This window comes from Prorops nasuta, unplaced genomic scaffold (assembly GCF_024137725.1).
Source record: "Prorops nasuta isolate Cenicafe-Biocafe unplaced genomic scaffold, Cenicafe_Pnas_1.2 PNAS00072, whole genome shotgun sequence".
In the NCBI taxonomy this organism is placed as follows: domain Eukaryota; kingdom Metazoa; phylum Arthropoda; class Insecta; order Hymenoptera; family Bethylidae; genus Prorops; species Prorops nasuta.
This window is the reverse complement of record NW_027116869.1, coordinates 161,389-181,776: the sequence shown is the minus strand read 5'-3', so window position 1 is coordinate 181,776 and position 20,388 is coordinate 161,389. Positions and strand designations below refer to the sequence as shown.

The 20,388-nt window shown below is 37.1% G+C and overlaps 1 protein-coding gene across 1 annotated transcript in view; it reads left to right on the top strand.

Moving 5' to 3' along the window:
• The window catches only part of LOC136784797 (GTP-binding protein Di-Ras2), an 86,075-nt gene that overhangs the window by 60,039 nt on the left and 5,648 nt on the right, over positions 1 to 20,388 (top strand). Inside the window, exons 2-5 of the mRNA XM_066745700.1 lie at positions 7,508 to 7,650; positions 13,537 to 13,811; positions 14,557 to 14,702; positions 18,317 to 18,582. Of these exons, the coding sequence (XP_066601797.1) occupies positions 13,625 to 13,811; positions 14,557 to 14,702; positions 18,317 to 18,582 (599 nt within the window). The 5' untranslated portion in view covers positions 7,508 to 7,650; positions 13,537 to 13,624. The remainder of the gene's footprint in view (positions 1 to 7,507; positions 7,651 to 13,536; positions 13,812 to 14,556; positions 14,703 to 18,316; positions 18,583 to 20,388) is intronic.

The window sequence follows — 20,388 nt, the reverse complement described above, 5'->3', positions numbered from 1 at the left end:
TTCGTCGTAAACTCATGCAAGAATTTTAAATCAACGGAATAAGTAGAAAAAAACACCTTTTTATTCAATGAGAATCGCAGTGGAATGTTCGGATAATAAAAGTATTAAAATTCCAAGTTAATTAGGAAGCTGCAGTTTAATTGTCCATGAGTTTAATCTAAATAGGTATATATATATAGAAATAATTGTTGAAGAAGAAATGCTTCCAGTTGGTATTTCAAAGGATGTTTTGAAATACTGACGTATATACCAACACATACGTACATAAAGAAAATGGTGAAAACTGTTAGATTTCAGTCGGTTGATATTAAATTTTACATTTTTCACCAAAGGCTCCATTTATATGGGGAATAAAAAATTTTTGTTCATAAAACGTAGCTAAAATGACTGGTCGGTCACGTGTGCGAGATACGAGACGATATAGAGCAATAAACTGCAATGTGCGTATTTATCGAGTTAGCTGCCAGAGTCGAATAGATTTTTGTGCGCGAATGGCCACCATAACGCTCCAATGATCGCGGCTAGCGTTCACCATTTTCTCCTCGCAACCGAATGTCATCCTTCTCCATCAATGTCGTTCTGTCGATGATTCCTCTCGGAGAATTTAATTTTTCGCCAAAAATTCACCTTACCACCTCTAAATCCAACCTCGATCTTTTCATTCCTGCGCGTGAAAGCCGTAGCTCGACCCTTTTTATGCAAAAAATCTCTCAACCCTATTCTACAAATTTCCTTCTCTCTTTCTTTCTCTCGACTCTCGAAAACTCCCCTATTCTTAATGTATATATATCATCGTACGATCGTCAGAAAATTATTTCCCTTCCACCTCGAGTGCTTTATTGTTCAACACGCAATCTCGCTATCGAGGAACCGATTAAAAATCTCTCAACGCCCACTAAGATCGTGGATAACAGCAGTCTGATAAGATCCGCCCTAGCTTTATCCTCCTCAATTTGTACTCCTTATTACTCTTCTGTGTGTCTGCCTGGCACGTCTTTGGAATATCGACGTTGAATAATTTTTGACTCATCGAGCGAATTCGTTGATCGAAAAGGTGAGATTGCATGGTGCAGAAAATTGTTGCGAAGGGACACACTGATTTCATAAATGTACGAGTATGAGGGAAGGAATTAATAATATATAAAAGGTAAGAGTTAAAAGATTAAGGGAAGAGAAATAAATATACAGTGAATGTAAGATAAAGAGAGAGATTACAGATAATTATAACGATTGATTGGCATTTTGTTGTATAAAAGAGTTTTTTTGAACATTTGGACCCTGCAATATGCTCACACGACCTACGTATATAATTAGATAATTTCCTTGCTTACTTGGCAAATAAGTCGAGTGAAAATTAATAGCGAGGAAATCTAGCTGGAATTGCACTCAGTTACAAAAATCTTTGCGACTTGTCTGATTCGTTGGAAGACCTTTCATTAATCCAGATTAATTCACATAACGCTGTCCAACTGTAAAACTTGATTGCACTTGGTCCAGCTAGATGCTCGAAAGCTTTATCTCTCGACGCCATGCACCGACCACGTACGTTTATTGCTCAGAGAAACGTATATACGTTTAGCAGCTTTAGAACGAAAGAGAAACAACTGTTTTACGCGTAAAACACCCTAACACCCTCGTCCTAGAAAACAGTTTAATCCCCTGGAGACTCGCCACTCGCCACCTTCTTGGCAGATTTTATGGCTGAAAATTGCTCGAGTTTCAAACGTGATAACGGTGACAAAGATTTGTTAAACTTTCTCGAGGTAGAAATTAAAAAAAGCAAGAAAAACGTGGACTAAAGTAAAGACGAAGCTTTGATAATTTACGAAGGATTTTATTACCTTTTTACGTGACACAGTTTGATAATCAGAGTTATCAGTATAGTTGCATGGGCAAATCGGGATTAACGCACGCGTCGAAGCATTTAATAAAACAGTTCTCGCTTGGCGATAAATCAGGAACGCGCAAGCTGAATAAATTGGTGATTTGATGGATCGCTATTAATTATTTGCGACGTTTCTCGTTATGGTATATATAGTGCGAAATGGCCGGTGAATTTGGCGTGTGTGTCGCGTCGGGAAAATGGTTCTGGTGCTTCGAGGTCGACCGTCGAGGGTCAACGTTGACGCGAGGCCCGGCCACGAATATTTGGACCTTTCACTTCCTGTTTCAACCAGACGTCAAGCTGGCCAAGATCTTCACTAGCTGCTGCTGCACTCTGACTTTTGCACAACTCCTCCTACGTATCGGTTACATCTGCTTCGAAAGGCTTCGCAGCTTTGCTAATTAATGTGCTAATTAATTTGCATTCCATTTGCTCCTCTCGATAACATCGCGATATCAATTTGCCACTAACGAATAACAATTATATGTGAAGCTAACCATTCCAATCTGCATTTAATTACATAATTTTTCCCATAAATCGATATTTATATTTATAACTCTTGAATATTGTATCTTGGAAATGTTCAAACTATATATATATATATATATCCACTTTCTTTATTCACTTTTCTGCAAATTTTCATAGAGATTTACGTTTTCTGTTATTTTATATTCGCCGAAAAAGATGCCAACTCTCGTGGATAGCTCTATCATTCAGGTTTGATCATAGCTTTTTCATTCTTCCTGTTCTTTCTTCTTTTATTTTGTTCGTGTCAGTTTATCGATATCGAATAAGGAAGAAGATGGAGTTGGAAAAATTTTATGTGTCGAAAACTTGTCGTGTCGCGTTGAAAGACAAACAATTATACAACTGCTGTGTGACCCATGATACATCTATTCATGGTACAGTAAAAATTTTCCAATATCCAATGTTTAAGAAACCTGCTGACCCATTTGAAGCTCTCCGTGCATCAGAGATTCCAGAGAAATGTTCATCCTACGTACCAATAATACTTTTCACTGAGCTGCGTACATAGAAACACATTTAACCTCGTATACCTCTATATACTGTATATATATATATATATATTTTTTTTTTACTAAAATGAATACTCTTCATTCTTTCCCTCTCTTCCTCCCATTCGCTTTGTCAAATTTTTCCTCCGTCCACGCGTGATTCGACTTTGAAATAGCAAAATTCCTTTCGCTCTTCCTTCGCATGAATTATGCTGGGCAAATCATGAAACATCCTAAAAAGTGGAAGCTATGTAGGGTGTATATATAATTTCCAGGGGAAGAAGCTTTAAGGGAAATCTTAATTTACATCTTGCTCGACGTTTATTAAAATGCATGAAATTATTCGATTTAACTATCTGGCTAAATTAGGAGCTAGCGGAAATCTCGAAAAGTGTTGGAGGACTGCTGTACGTGTGACTCGTTCGTGGCAATGAATTAGGAAGGCTAAATAATTATAAGTTGACTAGACAGAAGTGTGTGTGTGTGTGTGTGTGTGTGTGTGTGTGTTAGAACAGCCGTAAATTAAAGAGAGGGAGAGAGTCGAACTATATATAGTGGGTCATGAGAGAGAAACGAGTGGCTTCTTTTATAAAGCCCTGCTCCATTTACAGCTAGAAAAATTATACATTTTTATCCAGAGATAAATAATTACACTTTTACGTTATATGCATTCGTACCTACACACACAATACTTACCATGCATTTATCCCTTTTTTCCTACATCATAAAACGTGTTAACGAGTTGAGAAATCCCACTAACCCCAGGATCTAATGAAGCGAACACTTCAGCTCTTATAGAAATTTCAATAGAGATTTGAGAGCGATTGGAAAATCACATATCTCCCCCCCCCCCCCCCCCCCACCGAAGGGCCAAGGGCTCTCTCGATCAGCCCAAATGCGAATATTTACGCCTGCCATTTATCCCTGAAGAATTAGCCTTTTTCAGAACTTCCCAATCCTACACGAAAGAACATCAATGTTTAAAGAGCCACCGCGTTTAAATAATCCAGCCACGAGAGAGAGAGAGAGAGAGAGAGAGAGAGAGAAAGCAGTTTTAATTAAACTCCAAACGAAGTAAGGTTGTACGAGGAAATATAAGCACCATGAAAGCAATTCGAAAGAAGAATCGATGACGCGATATACGAGGCAGTTTTTCAAACGAACCACCTGCTCTCGATCATTATATTAATATTTTTGTTGATTCCAATAGGAGTGGTAGGATTCGAGTGACTTGAAGTTGGCGAGAGACAAAAAATGAGCTTGGATTTGCTTGGAGGGGGGAGAATTGACAAAAAGATAGAAATTACTGAGGTGTACATATATGCAGTGTGACAAACGTTGGGTTGTTGGACAATTAGGGGCCATGTATATAATATATATATATATATATATATCACCTTTTAATCCAGGCTAATATCCTTCGAAGGAGGCGACGATGCATTATGCAAGCGAACGTGCAATGAAGATAGCAGCTAAATCTCTTCCCCCCCCCCTCTCCCTCTCTACACATGGTTTATTAGAGATCCTGAATGCATTACACGTTGCGTTCAGGGGCGAGGACGCACGCCTGGGACGTGGGCGACGTGGGAGACGTGGGCGACGTGGCAAACTGGCAGTCTGGCAATCGTGGCATTGACAGTTGAACCAATCTTGATAATCCACAGTGTGAAGTAAACAGCATTTGACGTTTAATTTAATCCCGCCAATTTAGTCACTTCTATATCCGATATCGAACCCTCCTTTGTACTACGTATGTACCGTGCATCGATATACACCTGGCATCCTTCCTGGATACTAATCAACTGCTACTTTCAATTCTTCATCGTAAATCCTACCAATTATCACAATTATATTTATCATCACCACTGTCGAATGCTCCTCTCGAATAATTTTCAAACTACCTTTTATCAATTTAGTCCCCTCCATTATTTTCTCTTCAGAACTCACCTCATTTCGTCATAACCATAATTTTGACCCTCTTTATACGCGTTGACTATATATTTATCAGAATTTTTCTCAATTTGTACGCATGAAAATTTGCTTAATTTTCAGCTGTTTTTCTCGAACGTCATTTGAGTTAATTGCGAAAGTTCATGGCTTTCATTGGTGCAGGCATATTATTAATGGGGGAGAAACAAAACGATATTACGCAGGGACTTTTCAACGGGACGGGATTTCAATAATAAATGAGAAAGAAAATAATTAATACCGTATTTCAATGAGAATTTTCCCGATGGAATAACAATTTCTTTTTGAGAGAGAAATTGCCCGAAGGAAAGCTCGGTTTATCTCGAATGTTTTTCCTATCTTTTTCCTCTAATTAATTCTTGGCATGAGGAAGAGGAATTTTTTAAGGTGCAGAGAGTATATACATATATAAATAAAGAAAAACAATAAATCAATCTCGACACGGGAGCGTCGGGTCGTTGGAAGTAGGAAAGATGCTGTTTACTGCATTTTCAACAATAATGCAGTCTTATTAGATTTTGCCAAAAGAAAATCAGCCGCACGTATTGATGCTCGAGGGGGAGCCAGAGAGAACGGGAGTATACGCGGGATTAACGGGATTACCTTCATCCCTATACTGCGCTTCACCTGGCATTTTCTCGCCAATAAACTTTAAAGAAGTCTCATATTATTCCCTTACTATATATATATATACATAGCTGATATGGTTGATCCACCATTTTTCCATAAAGAAATATTTCTTTGGACAAATAAGATGCTTTGAAAAACATTTCTTAAAAATTCTGTCTAAAAACAAGTTTTATCGAATGGAGTATAGGAGTTATAAATCGTGAGATATTCTTAAATAGAAGACAATTATATAATTATTGCAGGTATACGAGCGAAGTGAAAATCTGAGCGATGGAAAATTTATGGTCGCGAGTAAAGGGTTTTTTGGTAATACGAATAAAGAGATAAAAGTGTGGGAATGTGGAAAAATAAATTTACTGCAGACACACACACACACAGGTTATGTGAAGGGACAAACGTTAACGTACATTTTTTTCATCCATCTGCAGCCTTGGAGAGATTTATGTTTCTTCATGAGCATAATAACGCGACTGTCACCCATAGAGTGTAGGAGCTGGTGTATACATATAACCCGAAGGTTCCGTCGTAACCATCCGAGCCCGGTTCGGGCCCGGACCACTTCCTATGCATGCATAAACGCGCATAAAACCCCTTAAAATGGGCTACTTTTCCTCCAATTTATTAACGGTTCTAAAAATATTTCATCCTGCATGGAATATTATATACAAATGACGCTTTTCCTCTGAATTTTTGCCGGAAGAAAAAATTTAACCAAAAAAACTCGGTTATATATCGATCGCAGTATTTATTACTTGAAATCATTGAAAAATTTCAATGAATGAGCGTAGGTCAATCGATTTTATAAATACGTATATAATTTCTTATAAAAAAAATGGTAATCGCATATGTATATATAGTACAGTAAGTCGGAGATTTCCGGAAGTTCGGCGTATGGCTCGGCCGTTTACAAAAAGCAATGCATGTTTATGACGAGCTGCGACAAAGTGGACGAGTGCACTTACAGTATGTAATGGGAAGGGATTTGCCTAGAGGGAGGTGTATTTCGCTTTGATTATAAAAACCTCTATAATTTCTAAAAAAAATATTAATCGCATATATATATAGCTATATAGTAGAGCAACTCGGACATTTCCGGAAGTTCAACGTATGGCTCGACCATTTAGTAGAATGCATGTTTATTACGAGCTGCGACAAAGTGGACGAGTACGCTTATGGTATGTAATGGGAATTGGGAAGGGATTTGCCGAGGGAGGGGGGGGGGGGGAAGGGTAGAGGGGCATATTTCGCTTTGACACAAGTTGCGCCTCGGTTGCCATGGAAATCGGATGTTAGTCGCGCGCGCGGTGTGTAACATACATATATATATAGTATATCTGCACGCACAGTCCTTGGGAGAGAGAAGCGTGCAGCGTGTATGTACTCAACGTATGCACCATGCACCTGGAATTGCATGCCTTTGATAAGCCATAACTGAGCAGCACCCCGTGAAATATCATACGTCGAAACCCTAATTTCTACTTTCCTGCTGCACCCACCCCCCCCCCCCCCTCCCCTCCAACAACTGGCACGCGATAAATGTATTTTATCGCAAAGATTTATTCTCCTCCATCTTATATCATCCCGCGCTCCACAAATCGATATTAATTATTTAGTTGCGAAGCCCAACGTCGCGCGTAAATGATGGAATTTTTTTAAGCAAACCTTCTACGAATGATTCCCATTAATTTAAATTTCTCCGTTACAAGTGTGAATTATTGTTTATTCTCCCCAGACCCCTCGCATTATTGTTATTGTCTTTCTGCGTCCAACTGGATAAGCAATTCCTTATTGTTGCACGTAATTCTCTCCTCGTTAAATTTACTGCAATTAATTCATCTCGCCTGACCTATTCGTTTTTCGACTCCATTTCCCAATCGAATAGATTCTCTCTCTCTCTCTCTCTCTCTCTATATATATATATATATATATATATATATCTAAATAAGAAAACTCCTCGACTCTGTCCTTCCGTTAAACATTTCTCTATCGAATTTTGCTCTCGTTGCAGGAGAATGCAGCAGCGATCGAATCAGGTTGGACTAGGCTTGGCTTGGCTTGACTTGGCTTGCCGAAGAAGCAAATAATGGGAATTAAATTTTGCCACGATTGAAAAATAAAGGAGCTGCCTGAGCGAAAATCAGGTTGATCTAGGCAAGAAATCCAATAATTTTATTTATCGAACAGACGATTCTCATGCATGTCTACAGAGTCCCACGAACGAGATGGCCATGTCAATACCATCAGGTAGGGTACGAAATTCTAAGCAAAAAAGATGTAAAAACTGTTTGACTGGCACTCTTGGTTAAAAAGTTATTTGTAATTAAAGATTCTCGATTATAATAGCCTTTTTTAGAGAGGAAGATTGTTTTGGTCGCGTTATAAGGCCAAAAATGCTAAGATTCTGTGATTAGAATAATAAGAAAAATACAATGCCAAACATCCACTTGAACCTATGTAGTGATTGAGAAACGAGCGGCCGAGTTTCGAGTATGAGCGATATAAAAACAATCAAAACATAGACACTTTCGCAAAAAGCTATAAGCTAAGATTGAAACTTTTGCAATTTTTATTTAAAAATTTAATAATAATTATTTTTGAATTGTACGTATTTTTACTATGAAAATGGGTCGAAACGTGACATAATTACGACTATAGTTTTAACAATACTATTAATTAATTAAAACTTTTAATTAACTCTAGAATTGACGTAATTATGTTGCTTTTGGACTCATTTTCATCGTAAAAATACGCACAATTAAAAAAAAAAAAAATAATTAATTTGTTAAACGCAAGTTGCAAAAGTTTCAATCTTATAGCTTACAAATTTTGTCAAGACAGTTTATGTTTTGATTGTTTTTATGGCGCTCGCACTTGAAACTGCCGATCGACCTTCAACCACTTCTAAAGCTTAAGTAGATGCTTGGTTTTGTGTTTTTCTTATTCTTTTAATTCACAGAATCTTAGCATTTTTGGCCTTATAATGCGACCAAAATAATCTTCCTCTTTAAGGTGGTTCGAGCGCGACTCTCTATCAAATGGAGTTGTAGGTAGTTACAAAATTGAAAGTAGTACTTTACTTGTTCTGGTTATGATAGAAAATCAATTTATAAAAAATAAATAATTTAAGTGTTATTTTTATTCAATTTTAATAATCTTTTTGAACCAATTATATTAAAAGAAATACGCATATGATTTGAGTAATTGCCATATTATCATGCAGAATATAGACAAGTACGAGATTTAAAATTTTTCACGAGTAATAATAGGAGATTATTATCGGTAATATACACATTTTCGGTGATTAAAAAATTGTTTATAATTTAAAATATATTACTACATTGTTTTATTGCTTTGTGCAGTCATTGCAATACGGGACATCATAAATTTCCTGAAAATTTGATGATCGCCCATTAGGCTACACGTTAAGTGCCAATTTCAAATAATTATTTCTTACTTATATCATCAATAACATCATTCGAAATTTTAGTAGATTATTCCTCTATGCCTAAATAACCTTTCTTTAAGATTTTAAATAATTCTGAAGAAATTTCATTGGCGCTCGAACCACCTTAAGAAAAGCTACTGTATTCGATAATCATTAATTTCAAATAACTTTTTAACTAAAGGTGCTAGCAAAAAACTTTTTACAACTTTTTTACTTAGAATTTTATCCCCTGTCCGATGGTATCGGTATGATCATCGTTCATGGGACACCCTGTATATACATGTACATATACGTATTTATTAATTGCAAATTCAACCGACGCGACGAGATGATGATTTTCTACGTCGAATAATAAAATGGCAAGCAGCCGTGAACACACACACACACACACACCTAAAAGTTTTATATGAATATTTTTAAACTCGGTATTTATTAAAACAATAATTTATTAGTGAGAAAAAGGGACTGAGAAGTCCTTCATTATAAATGTAATTGCATGTTGAGTGTGAAAACTCGCACTTATACCGGCCCTTTTGTAGCGCAGCTAAATTGGCAACGACGCGAAAAGACGAGTGTGTCGAAAAATCTGTGTGTGTGTGTGTGTGTGTGTGTGTGTGTGTGTATAATTTCGTGAAATAATCAGAACGGAATCGTTATGTGTGCGACGCTATCACCCTGCCACTTATTCCGGTATTGTTGCATCCCTATATCTATATCTCTTTCATCCCATTCACTCGCGTACACGTTGTTCGTTTCTATCAAGTAGAACACAGCTCTTTTCAAACAAAGAAAATAACTCTCGCTCCTCTCTATTTTTATAACAAAGAATTTTTAACTCAAAGAAATTTTATTTTTCTGCAAATTGTTTGGTGCGAGTTTTCTGGAAATTGCGCTAATTTCGTTCGATCCTCGCGGCTAAAAGTAAAAATGCTTACGTTGCAAAATATTTCGTCCGCGCGAGTGACCGTCGCAAAAGTTTCATTAAAAACGTAGATTGGAATACATTAAACGTTTATATAAATAATATATATTTTATTAAATAGAGATGGAATCTATCGTGTACGTTATTATTGTTTATGGGAATTTATATTGTCGCGTTTGTATGTGTGTGTGTGTGTGTGTGTGTGCACATGAAAACGGAAACGACATTCATTTGCCTTGAAAAAATAATGTAAACAAGTTTGAACGGACTGTATATTATATTAGTTAACTCATCCCCAATGAATTTTTTATCCTAATTGCATGGATTTACGTAAAATCAAAAGATAATTAAGCAACTGGGCTGATTTTTCAAAACACGAATAAACCACTTTATACAATAGAGAGTTTTTATTTAAAAGATCGGTGTACCGCGGCACAGGTGAGAATCGGACAGGAAAGGGCATGCAGATAAGATGTGGTGGAAAATCGAAATTAAAAAACTTGGCATGAAAGGAAATTGACTGTGGAAGAGAGAAGGTTCGCCTTTCGAAAGTTATATAATTACGCAGGACAAACATGCAATTAGGACGGTGCGCGCTTTGAGAAAGAAGGATTTCAAGGAACTGGAAAATCTGCGCTGCCTGTGAGATCCTAAAGAAGAAACTGTGACGTGACAGCTATGGAAGAAGAATTTTCGTAGATACTTCTAGAAAGAGATAATTTAGAGATCCGAGACGCTTGAGAAAAGGAAAGTTGAGCTTGAAGGCTTTAGGAAAAAGTATTTCCAAAGACTTTTGACATGTTGACTTTGACGATAAATCTGCATATAAGAACTGTAGAAGAAAATTCCTCAAAGGTATATACGTACAAGGATTACAGAGGTTGGAGTCCATGAGTGACGAGAGCAATAAAATACGGACCGAAAAATTCAAAAACCAGAGTGGAATACAAGGGTGAAAATAATCTGAGAAACTCGAAGAGTATAAGAGCTGGAGTGATCATTTCAACAAAAAATATGTAACGCGATCGATAAAGGAACATTGATAATGAAAAAACCAAGCAGTGGAATAATTTCAAATCCAGAGAGAAAAAACGACGAAAAATATATATATTATGTCGGGGGAAATCCCCCAGTACCGGATTTTTAACCCTTTTTTACATTAACTAAGAAATTATGATACTTTCATGATCCTAATTGCTGTGTTTCGGAAGCTAATAATGCCAGTAATGTAAATGTAGCTAAGATGCAGTCTAAATTACGGTATTAAATGGATTAAATTAACATTAAATTTTGATATACGAATTTCGGAAATTCGAAAGTGGTACCCAGTACCGGACACAGTTGTGGGAAGTCCTTTAATAGTGAATTTTTATGATATGTTGTTAATAAAAATACAAGAATCATAACATATACAATTTATTTGATATTTAATGTTTTCATTAAATAATTAAAGTTACAACCATTTGTCACATGTGTGATTATTATTACACTCTGTGTGTGGGGAGAATATCTGCACAAACCTCATGAATCTCCATCTTTTTTTTTTATATTTCGTTAACTATTTATTATCTAAGGATTACTGAAAACAAATTTATAAATTATAACATTGACTAAGATGGGAATTAACAAAGAGGATGGAAGTTTTTATTGTCCAGTATTGAGGGACAACAATATGTTCGACAGTGGGGGACAATTATTGCTTCTATACTATTTATCTAAAAAAAAAAAAAAAATACACTCAGTGCAAAACAAAACGATGAGGGATGAAAAAAATACTTGCCAAAAAACCTAATGAGAAGTTGTAGAATTTATTTCACTTAAAATTATAAATTCTGGAGCATTTTAAAATTTACTGCGTGCAGTCATTTGCCAAAATAATAAAAATAACAACTGGTTAGATTTTCTCCAAAAGATACATGATCTTGTCACATATTGATGCGTGTTTTTTATTTACAATATCTTCACGTTTCACAAAAGCTTAAAATTAAATACTTTTAAATATTAGTTTGACTAATACAGCTAATCTCCTATACTGGGTGCCATCCAGTGGTGGGGAACTTCCTCCTATATGAAATTATAAGACTGAAGAGGTGGAAAAGTGATGTTTTAGATAGTAATGCATGAATGAAAATTATGTAATTTATACAAGAAAAAAGGAGTAGGAAAGAGGGGTTGGAGGATATATGGAGGGACGTGATAAATCGATAAACAATCAACACAAATACGGAAAAAGCAAGAGGAAGTAAAGAAAGGGCAGAGCAAAGACCCGTTGGGTGGCTGGTTAACCTGCACAATTAAGGCTAATTCTATAAATTTAATAGTAGGTATGATTAAATATTAACCCAGGTACCATATGCGAGGGCTTCGCCTCGATTGAAACAATCTTCGATACTTCACCATTCCTTCGGTAGTATAAGAAATACATGCATATATTAGGGAATACTAAAAATGAATTTTTTCTTACTATGACATTATTCATATATTTTCAATTAGCAAATTTGATCGTAATAATTATACAAACAGCAATAACGCACGGTATATTAAATGAAAATTGCGTAAAATATTTGTAAGGGAAAGGCCGGATGAGGGAGTTAGCACAGGTGTATAATGGGTACTGAAGGAGGTTTAGAGGGAGTGACTGGTGAGGGATGATCGATCGATGAGAATAAGAGGCGCGTCCGCATGGTGTTTCCGGAGAATCCGGAGTAGGATTCGCGCGAGGAGTGCTGAAGAATCGAATTAATATCCGTCTCGCGTATAAGGTACATATATATATATATAGGGCAGAGCCTGCTGTCAGTATTGAATTTCACACAGAGTGACGCAGCTGACATTCGAACAATGCAATGGTAAGAGCTAGCCTATAGGTCCTGAAAAAAGTCGATCGATCCTCGAGGGACAGTACAGTAACCCGGCCATGCTGTGACGCGTCGCCGTCGCCACGGTGGAAGAGCAGAAGCATCCAGTTTACGTTTATCCGAGCATCAATGGACCGTGTGCTATGACTGCCAGGCTATTGTTGCTCGGTGCTTCGGAACTATGTAGGCCCTTATGAGAGAAGAGGAATCGAAAGTAAGACGAGTAGAGATTGCGCTAATTTTCCACCGTGTATAATGTGGTCATGCGATTCTCTCTCATTAAACCTGAAAGAAGAGGGTATAGATATATATAAGTGGGGAGTGGTGGGACCAAAAGAGAGAATTGGATTAATATTCCAGAAGGCTCCTCTAATATCCAGCAGACGGCATCGCTGGAACCCCTCTTCATCTCCCTGGAGGAAAATCGAGTGTTTCGTTCCAGGAGCTAAACCGCAGCCACCATTTTTATCATCCACTGTAAAATATAGCATCGAGCGAGACTTCACCTCGTTGAACCACAAAAATTCCACCCTATCCATCCAAACCATTGGACCATGGGATAATTATTCCCGCGAAAAAAGCTACACGGTTTTATATAATCTACAGGTGTATACTGTAGAACTTTCCCAAGAATCATATATAATCTTGATTTTATTGATTATATTGCAATTGGATTTAATTATTATTTTTGCACGTGTTTATGTAGAGTGTAAACTATTTGAATTTGAATTTGAATTTAAATGTTCATAAGAATTATATAATGTAGGGAAATTTTGAGGAATTAAGCTTTCTTTATTGTCTGTCATGCACAGGTGCGAGGGTCTCGAGATGACTGGTCGTTTTGCATGCTGCTGAGAGGAAGAGGAAGAGGAAGGTCGATCACGGCCAGGAAATTTCAATATGGCCGATCACGAGAGGATCCGGTTAGTGGTCCTGGGGGGTGCAGGGGTTGGCAAAAGTGCCATTATACGACGTTTGCTCGGTCAGGGGTTCACCGAAAGGTACAGACCCACCGTGGAGGATCTCTATTCGAGGGAATGCGTACTCGGTACACTCACCCTCAAGGTCGATCTCCTTGACACAGCTGGTAAGACTAATAAGATTATAAGATAAAACGTAGCTTTCCTAAAAACTCCAACAAATATTATCACCTTGATTCTTAAGTTTCATCCTTTCACCTCGAATTATCCTTGTGACTCGATCTATCGCGATCCCTCCGAAATCTCCATCTTCTATAGACATCCACACGCATCTGGTGCATAAGACTGCTAAAATATGATAGGTATATATATTACAGAAGAATTTCTGCACAATAACTCGTCCTATTTTGGTTTACAAGATTCTCCGAATCAATCGTTTCAGTTTAACAAAGTGTAACGTCGCGTCGCTTAATCTGTACTTATGATTGGTGGAAAGTTTATAATTTCTTTCGATAAAAATATATACTAATAAATGTACGCCTTATCGAATTAACTGTAGTTTAACTTAACTTTTCCTATAAGATGCACGAGACTCTGGTCACCGAGTCTCCTAAAGATTGAACCAAACCTGGCGTTAAAAAACGTTGGTTCGCAGTGAAAAATGGCTGCGCGTTGCGACTCACGCATAATTTAAACTCCTCGGTGAGTATAAAATTCGTTGAAATTTAACGACGCGATTCGAAATTAAGCGAAAATCGAGACTTTGAAAGGATCTAGTTTCGACGCCGCGCTGCACCGCGACAAAGTTTTTCGATGAAATTTTCTTTTGGTGCATGCAGGGAAAAAGTTGTTGTTGTATCCGGACCGATATTGCGAATTCAAGGTTTTGCAAAAGTTTCGTTGGAATTACAGGGGACTTGCAATTTCCTGCGATGAGGAGATTAAGTATAGCAACTGCGCACGCTTTCCTCATGGTGTACGCCACAACTTCGTTAGCAAGTTTCGAGTGTGTCAAACGGTGCTTCGAAGAAGTAAGGGAGCAAAGGCCCGACTTTCAGGTACGTATATGCTTGGATGCTATGCAGCCACACGACAGCTTTTCCAAACTTGCGATGCTCTATATATATATATATACCTATCTCAGCTGCCATCTCTCCTGCCACTCCTATATAAATGTATATATCTCTATAACACCTATATAGCTCCCTCGCGACAATCATGCATATAGCAGCATATACCAACCTTGAGTCGTACCATAAATATATATATATATACACTGCAGGCCAAAAGTTTAGGACCACCTGACAAAATTGTCAGAATGACATGCTCTTCTTTATGTGCGAGTGATTTAGCAGCCCTAGGAGTTAAAAGAAATTTAAGAATACCGTTGGAAAGCTTATAAAATTCCGCATCCAACCATAATGATTTGATCTAAAAAAATCCAGTAGATGCCCATATTATAGAATAGAGATATCATACAATTTTTGATGTCTCTTTATATATGGATACTCAATTTCAATGACTTGCACCAGGTATAGTAATAGTCTTACGAAGTTGAAACTTAAGTATGTGAAAGCTTGAAACTTAAGCTTTCATTTAAGACCAAAAACATATATAAATTGTTATTTGGTCCGCAGTTATTTGACAATTAGTCGAGCAGTGTGCGACCAGCATTTTGTCCGGAAAACATCTGCTCGCTAAGCTCTAAGAACAAATGCAGGTCGGTATAAGTTATGGGTGCCAAATGGGTACCACTTTTAATTTTTTTATTTTTATTATTAACAATACTACGTGTTCCAATTCAATCAATAAAAGTATAAATATGTTAATTGTATTTAAACTTTCATTGATTTATTTGAAACCGTAGAATAGTTGTTAATCAAATGAAAGAAAAGTTAAACGTGGTTCCCCCTTTTTGCACCCATAATTTATACAGACCTGAATTTACTTCAAGAGCTCAGCGAGCAGATGTTTTACGGGAAAAATGCTGGCCGAACACTGCTTCATTAATGATGTAATAATTGCGGACCTAATAATAATTTATAAACGTTTTTGGACTTGCATGAAAGCTAAAGATTCAAGCTTTCACCTACTTGAATTTCAAATGCCTCAGACAATTATTATGAGCGGTGCAAAGAATTGCAAATTGATATCAATAATTAAAGAGACGTCGAAAATGTTGTCATGTTCCTCTCCTTGAATACAGACACCCATTAGATTTTCTTAGGTCAAATTAATGCAGTAGGATGCGGAATTTAATAAGCTTCACGACGATATCCTTAAATTTGTTCTACCTCTTAGGGTTGCCAAACTACTCGCACTTAAAGGAGAGCCTGTCGTTTTCACAATTTTACCAAGTGGTCCTAAACTTTTGGCCTGCAGTGTATATTGTGATGTTACTTTCTGAAGATGAGGAGATTAATAGTCGAGGCAATATAAAATCTGTGCTCAGGTAGCCAACAATCCTGAACTTTGCCCTTCTTTATTCCTGAATCATACCTTACAAGAAACTACAAATTTTATATTCGCCTCTCCCCTTGACAGGCCTAATGAGGGAACATTAGGCTAATCCTCAGTAGGTCACGCAAAATAAAATTATGTATATACACAAAACTATATACACTTACCATTTACAAATAAGCTTGAAGCTTACCAATACACAGCCGAGACTCGGAGAACTTATTTCTATTTTACAATATTGAGCACCAGGTCAATCCGCGAACTCCTTCCTTCTACTTCGCGAAAAAATATACGCTGGCCCTCACCTATTTCCTCTCTGCCCGCCGAGGACTCTTTATCCTCGGGGTGGCCCGAATTGGCAAAATTGACTCTAAACACACGGAGACTTTTCCTTTTCCTGCTCTACCATGAATCGTGCGGCTAACACACTATGCTTTTTCTCGAATGATTACTTCCGAGCCTCGCTACTACTCGAATTTCCTTAGCCCCTCTATCTAACGAGTGCCGAGGAAGTTATAATGAGCCACTTTTTAAACTAGAAGGATCGTCAATCACACTACTTATCTGCCTACAACTCCCCTGACCGATTACGCATGGCTGGATAGAGCCTCTGCACGCGATAGAAAAAACTTAACCAGGTACTTGTCAGGCTGCCGAATATTTGCCTCGGAGCTCGCTTTCCAGGACCTTTGATTCTCAGTTTCGTGCTATATTCCCTGGGTTCCGTAATTGCTTCAGGTCCCTTCTTCCTAGCTTGTTGAGCCTTATGTTTCTTCGCCCTCCTTTTGTCCGGGCTGTGCTGGCCTCTCTGTCCTTTCCTTTTCTCTAAGACTCCTAGCTAGAAGCATAACTATAGCTCCGACCGAAACTCTTGTTGCAATGAGCTTCCATCGATTAAGCTTCGATTAGCGATTTCGTAGCGCCACTACTCGGTGGCGCTCGGCATCATCGCGAAAAGGCGCGAAATACAAAAAAAAAATTAACTTTACATGTAGAATTCCTCTCGGAATCTATAACGTTATAATATATATAAAGGAAAGAGTAGTCGAATATCGATCGCTTAAGGAAAATTTAAGGAAAAACCAATCAATTTAAAAAATTAAATGATTTGATTGATTTAATTTCAACTTTATTTATTGAAAAATATTATATTTGAAGAAAAAAACTATATTAAAAAAAATTGTAAAGAAAAATAAGAATTAATAAACTATTGCATTGTCCTTATCAACATCTTATGGTTGGCTAATATCGATTACTGATTACTCGCATGCTATACACGAATTTAAGTCTTCTGGTCGAGATTCTATATTACATATACAGTGTGCTAATGCTCCACATGACCTAAAACCCCACCATAGATCATTTCTACCTATTTTTTTTGCATTCTGGACATATGTAATTTTCTTTCTTCTTAAACGAGCTTCATTTATTTTTTATTGTTTTATTGCTGCCGAGTTTGTTCCAAGTACAAAAAAAGTAGTAAAACTAAGGACTAATATTGATCAATGCGTTTATATCAAAGGCGGTTAATGTTGATCAACGTGATCAAATTACTCGCGTTTGCATGGAATTGATCGAGATTATATTTATAATCACTAATATTAAAGTTATCAATTTTAATGAAAAGTGCAAAACTTACCTTAAATCATGATGTAACTTAATCTACCACAATAATTTTATAGTAGGTTAATTTTTAAGGTGCACACCTTATATATAATGAATTATAACTCTTATAAGAAAAACGTACAAAAAATTACTTTCATTGGCAACACGCCCGACTTTCCGACAAGATCGTCGAAAACCATTGTTATTATAAAGCTTCTGCCTTATTAATTCACAGTCTATCAGGATTATCCTATAACTCAATTATATTTTGTAAAATTAAAATGATCAATATTAGCCGTCTGTGAACGATATTCGACTACTTTCCCCTATATATATATATATATATATATAGTAAGGCGAAAACATTATTGATAAGAATTTCAAGAAATTATCGCGTACATGTTCAATTACAATAAATCCATCTCTTTTCAATCCTGCATAATCAGCGCAGTGCAATCTGGTGAAGAAAAATTAAATTCTCATAAACAATTTTATCATTGAGTAGTTGAAATTTTTTATATAAGAATTGCATGATCGCTTCGCACATATATATATATACTCGATAAGAATCGAGGAAAAATTTGGATTTGTTTGAATCGTCGAGCAGGAAGTGCCGATAGTATTTGCTGGGAACAAACTGGACTTGGCACAAACCAGGAGGGAAGTACCAATCGAGGATGTGAGCGAGTGGCTCTTTTGCGAATTGCCAAAGTTACGGGCCAAAGTTATGGAATGCTCGGCCAAGGACGATTACAATATCAAGGACATCTTCAGGTGTTTCGTCACCCTATCTAAGATTATCCCGAAAAATCCCACAGGCGAGGCTGACGATTCTGGACTGAGGAGACGCTGTTCGGCTTATGGTTCTCGAAGGTACCTTTTATTATTATTATTATTATTATTATTATTGGTGGTAGTAGTGATAGTAGTAGAAGCAGCAGTAGTACGTATCAACGATGAGGCAGCCAGGCAGGCAATCAATCATGCAATTAGAGTCTTCCGATTATAACCATTTCGCAAGCAAATAGTTGTGAAGAAACTGTTGAATTTTTTTAGCCAGGGTGCCGTCGATGTTAAATTTAGTCGAACCTTTTAATCCGAGTGAGGGTATATCCTGCATGTATATATATATAATTGTAAATAAATGATCGATTGGTCTAACAATGTATGCAAAGTCGATTCAGCCCCTATTATAACACGTACACTATTTTATATTCCATTTTACACATTTTACTCTCCCCTTGTAAATAGTGCGGTGCTTGGCTACGATATTTAACCAAATTTAATAAACCACGTGTAATTTTATTACTTTCCTATTAATTATATGTAGTATTTCGTAGAAGCCCTTTTTATCCATTTTATTATTATTCGAGGTAACAAGGTTTTGCTCGATGTATAGGCTTCTTTTTGTGGTGAGTAAAAATTGGGATGACCTATATGTACATAGAAATGGATAGATCCAGGAGCTATGTGCAAAGAGATATATAAAGGATCCATTCTCATGACTAGACGATTACGTGCATGGAAAGGATCGAAGAACGCACTCTCTCTCTCTCTCTCTCTCTCTTTAGATGCACAAATATATCTATATATAAGTGAAGTACCCATGTGCAGTTTCTCTCCGGTTCTATGTCTTCTATATTCGGTATACCGTATTACGTCTCTAAAATTAATCCTACATTTGCACACAGTACCTTCCATCATCGCTATGCCATTCTCGTACGCTGGAATTTAAACGTACATCAGGTATCGTGTCCCTGTAAGTGGTTTGCGCATTAATTCCCCAATTCGATGGAATCGTCAAAATCCCACGTGGCAGCGACGGTATCAGCTAGCTCATTCTTCGCTCGATTAAAATAAAATGATTTATTGCTCCCAAGCATTTTGTTGCGTTAAACTATATATATATATATATGTATGTATGTATGAGCAGAATTCTAACTGAATTTCTGGATTAGACAGGAAATTGTTTAAAGGAAAAGTTGGGAGGAAATAAATAGAGAGCGGGAAAGCTGTGATCGATTCATTGAACGCTCGCGCCGTGAAGGGCCGGTCGGTCGTATCCTTCGATCCGACGCGACGTTAAGGAGAAATCAAGTGAAAAAAGCATTTTTGTGTCGCGTCGGACGAAACTTATCGACGCTCGCGTTTACCGATCGTATCACCGTCTCTGTCAGCACCGACAAAACTTGCCCGCGCACATTCTCTCCTCTGAATTTCAATTATAACTTTTAAACCACCTCTCATTCGCATCTGCAACATTTAATTGCGATTCATTGTTACCGGCTCGTCAATGAAAACAATGAAATCCACCAACGAGAGTCAAAAGTTTAGCAACGGGAGGGAATGGCGAAAATCTACTATAAGGGTACACAAGGGAATTATTATTTTCGAGCAATATAACGCTTTGTAATTGTTTACAAGACGTCACTTAAGACCTGAATTTTAAACAATTCCTAATAGTCTACCCCTTCTCTCTCTCTCTCTCTCTCTCTCTCTCTCTCTCTCTCTCTCTCCTACGTGATAAGTATTCTACTTTGCTCTCTCATTCTTCGTTAGAGTCAAATAAATATTTTTGTTGTTATTTGAAGGAAAGCAACCAGATATCAACGTCGTATTTTAATCAATTTCTACGGTATACTCGTTCTCTCTCTCTCTCTCTCTCTCTCTCTCTCTCGT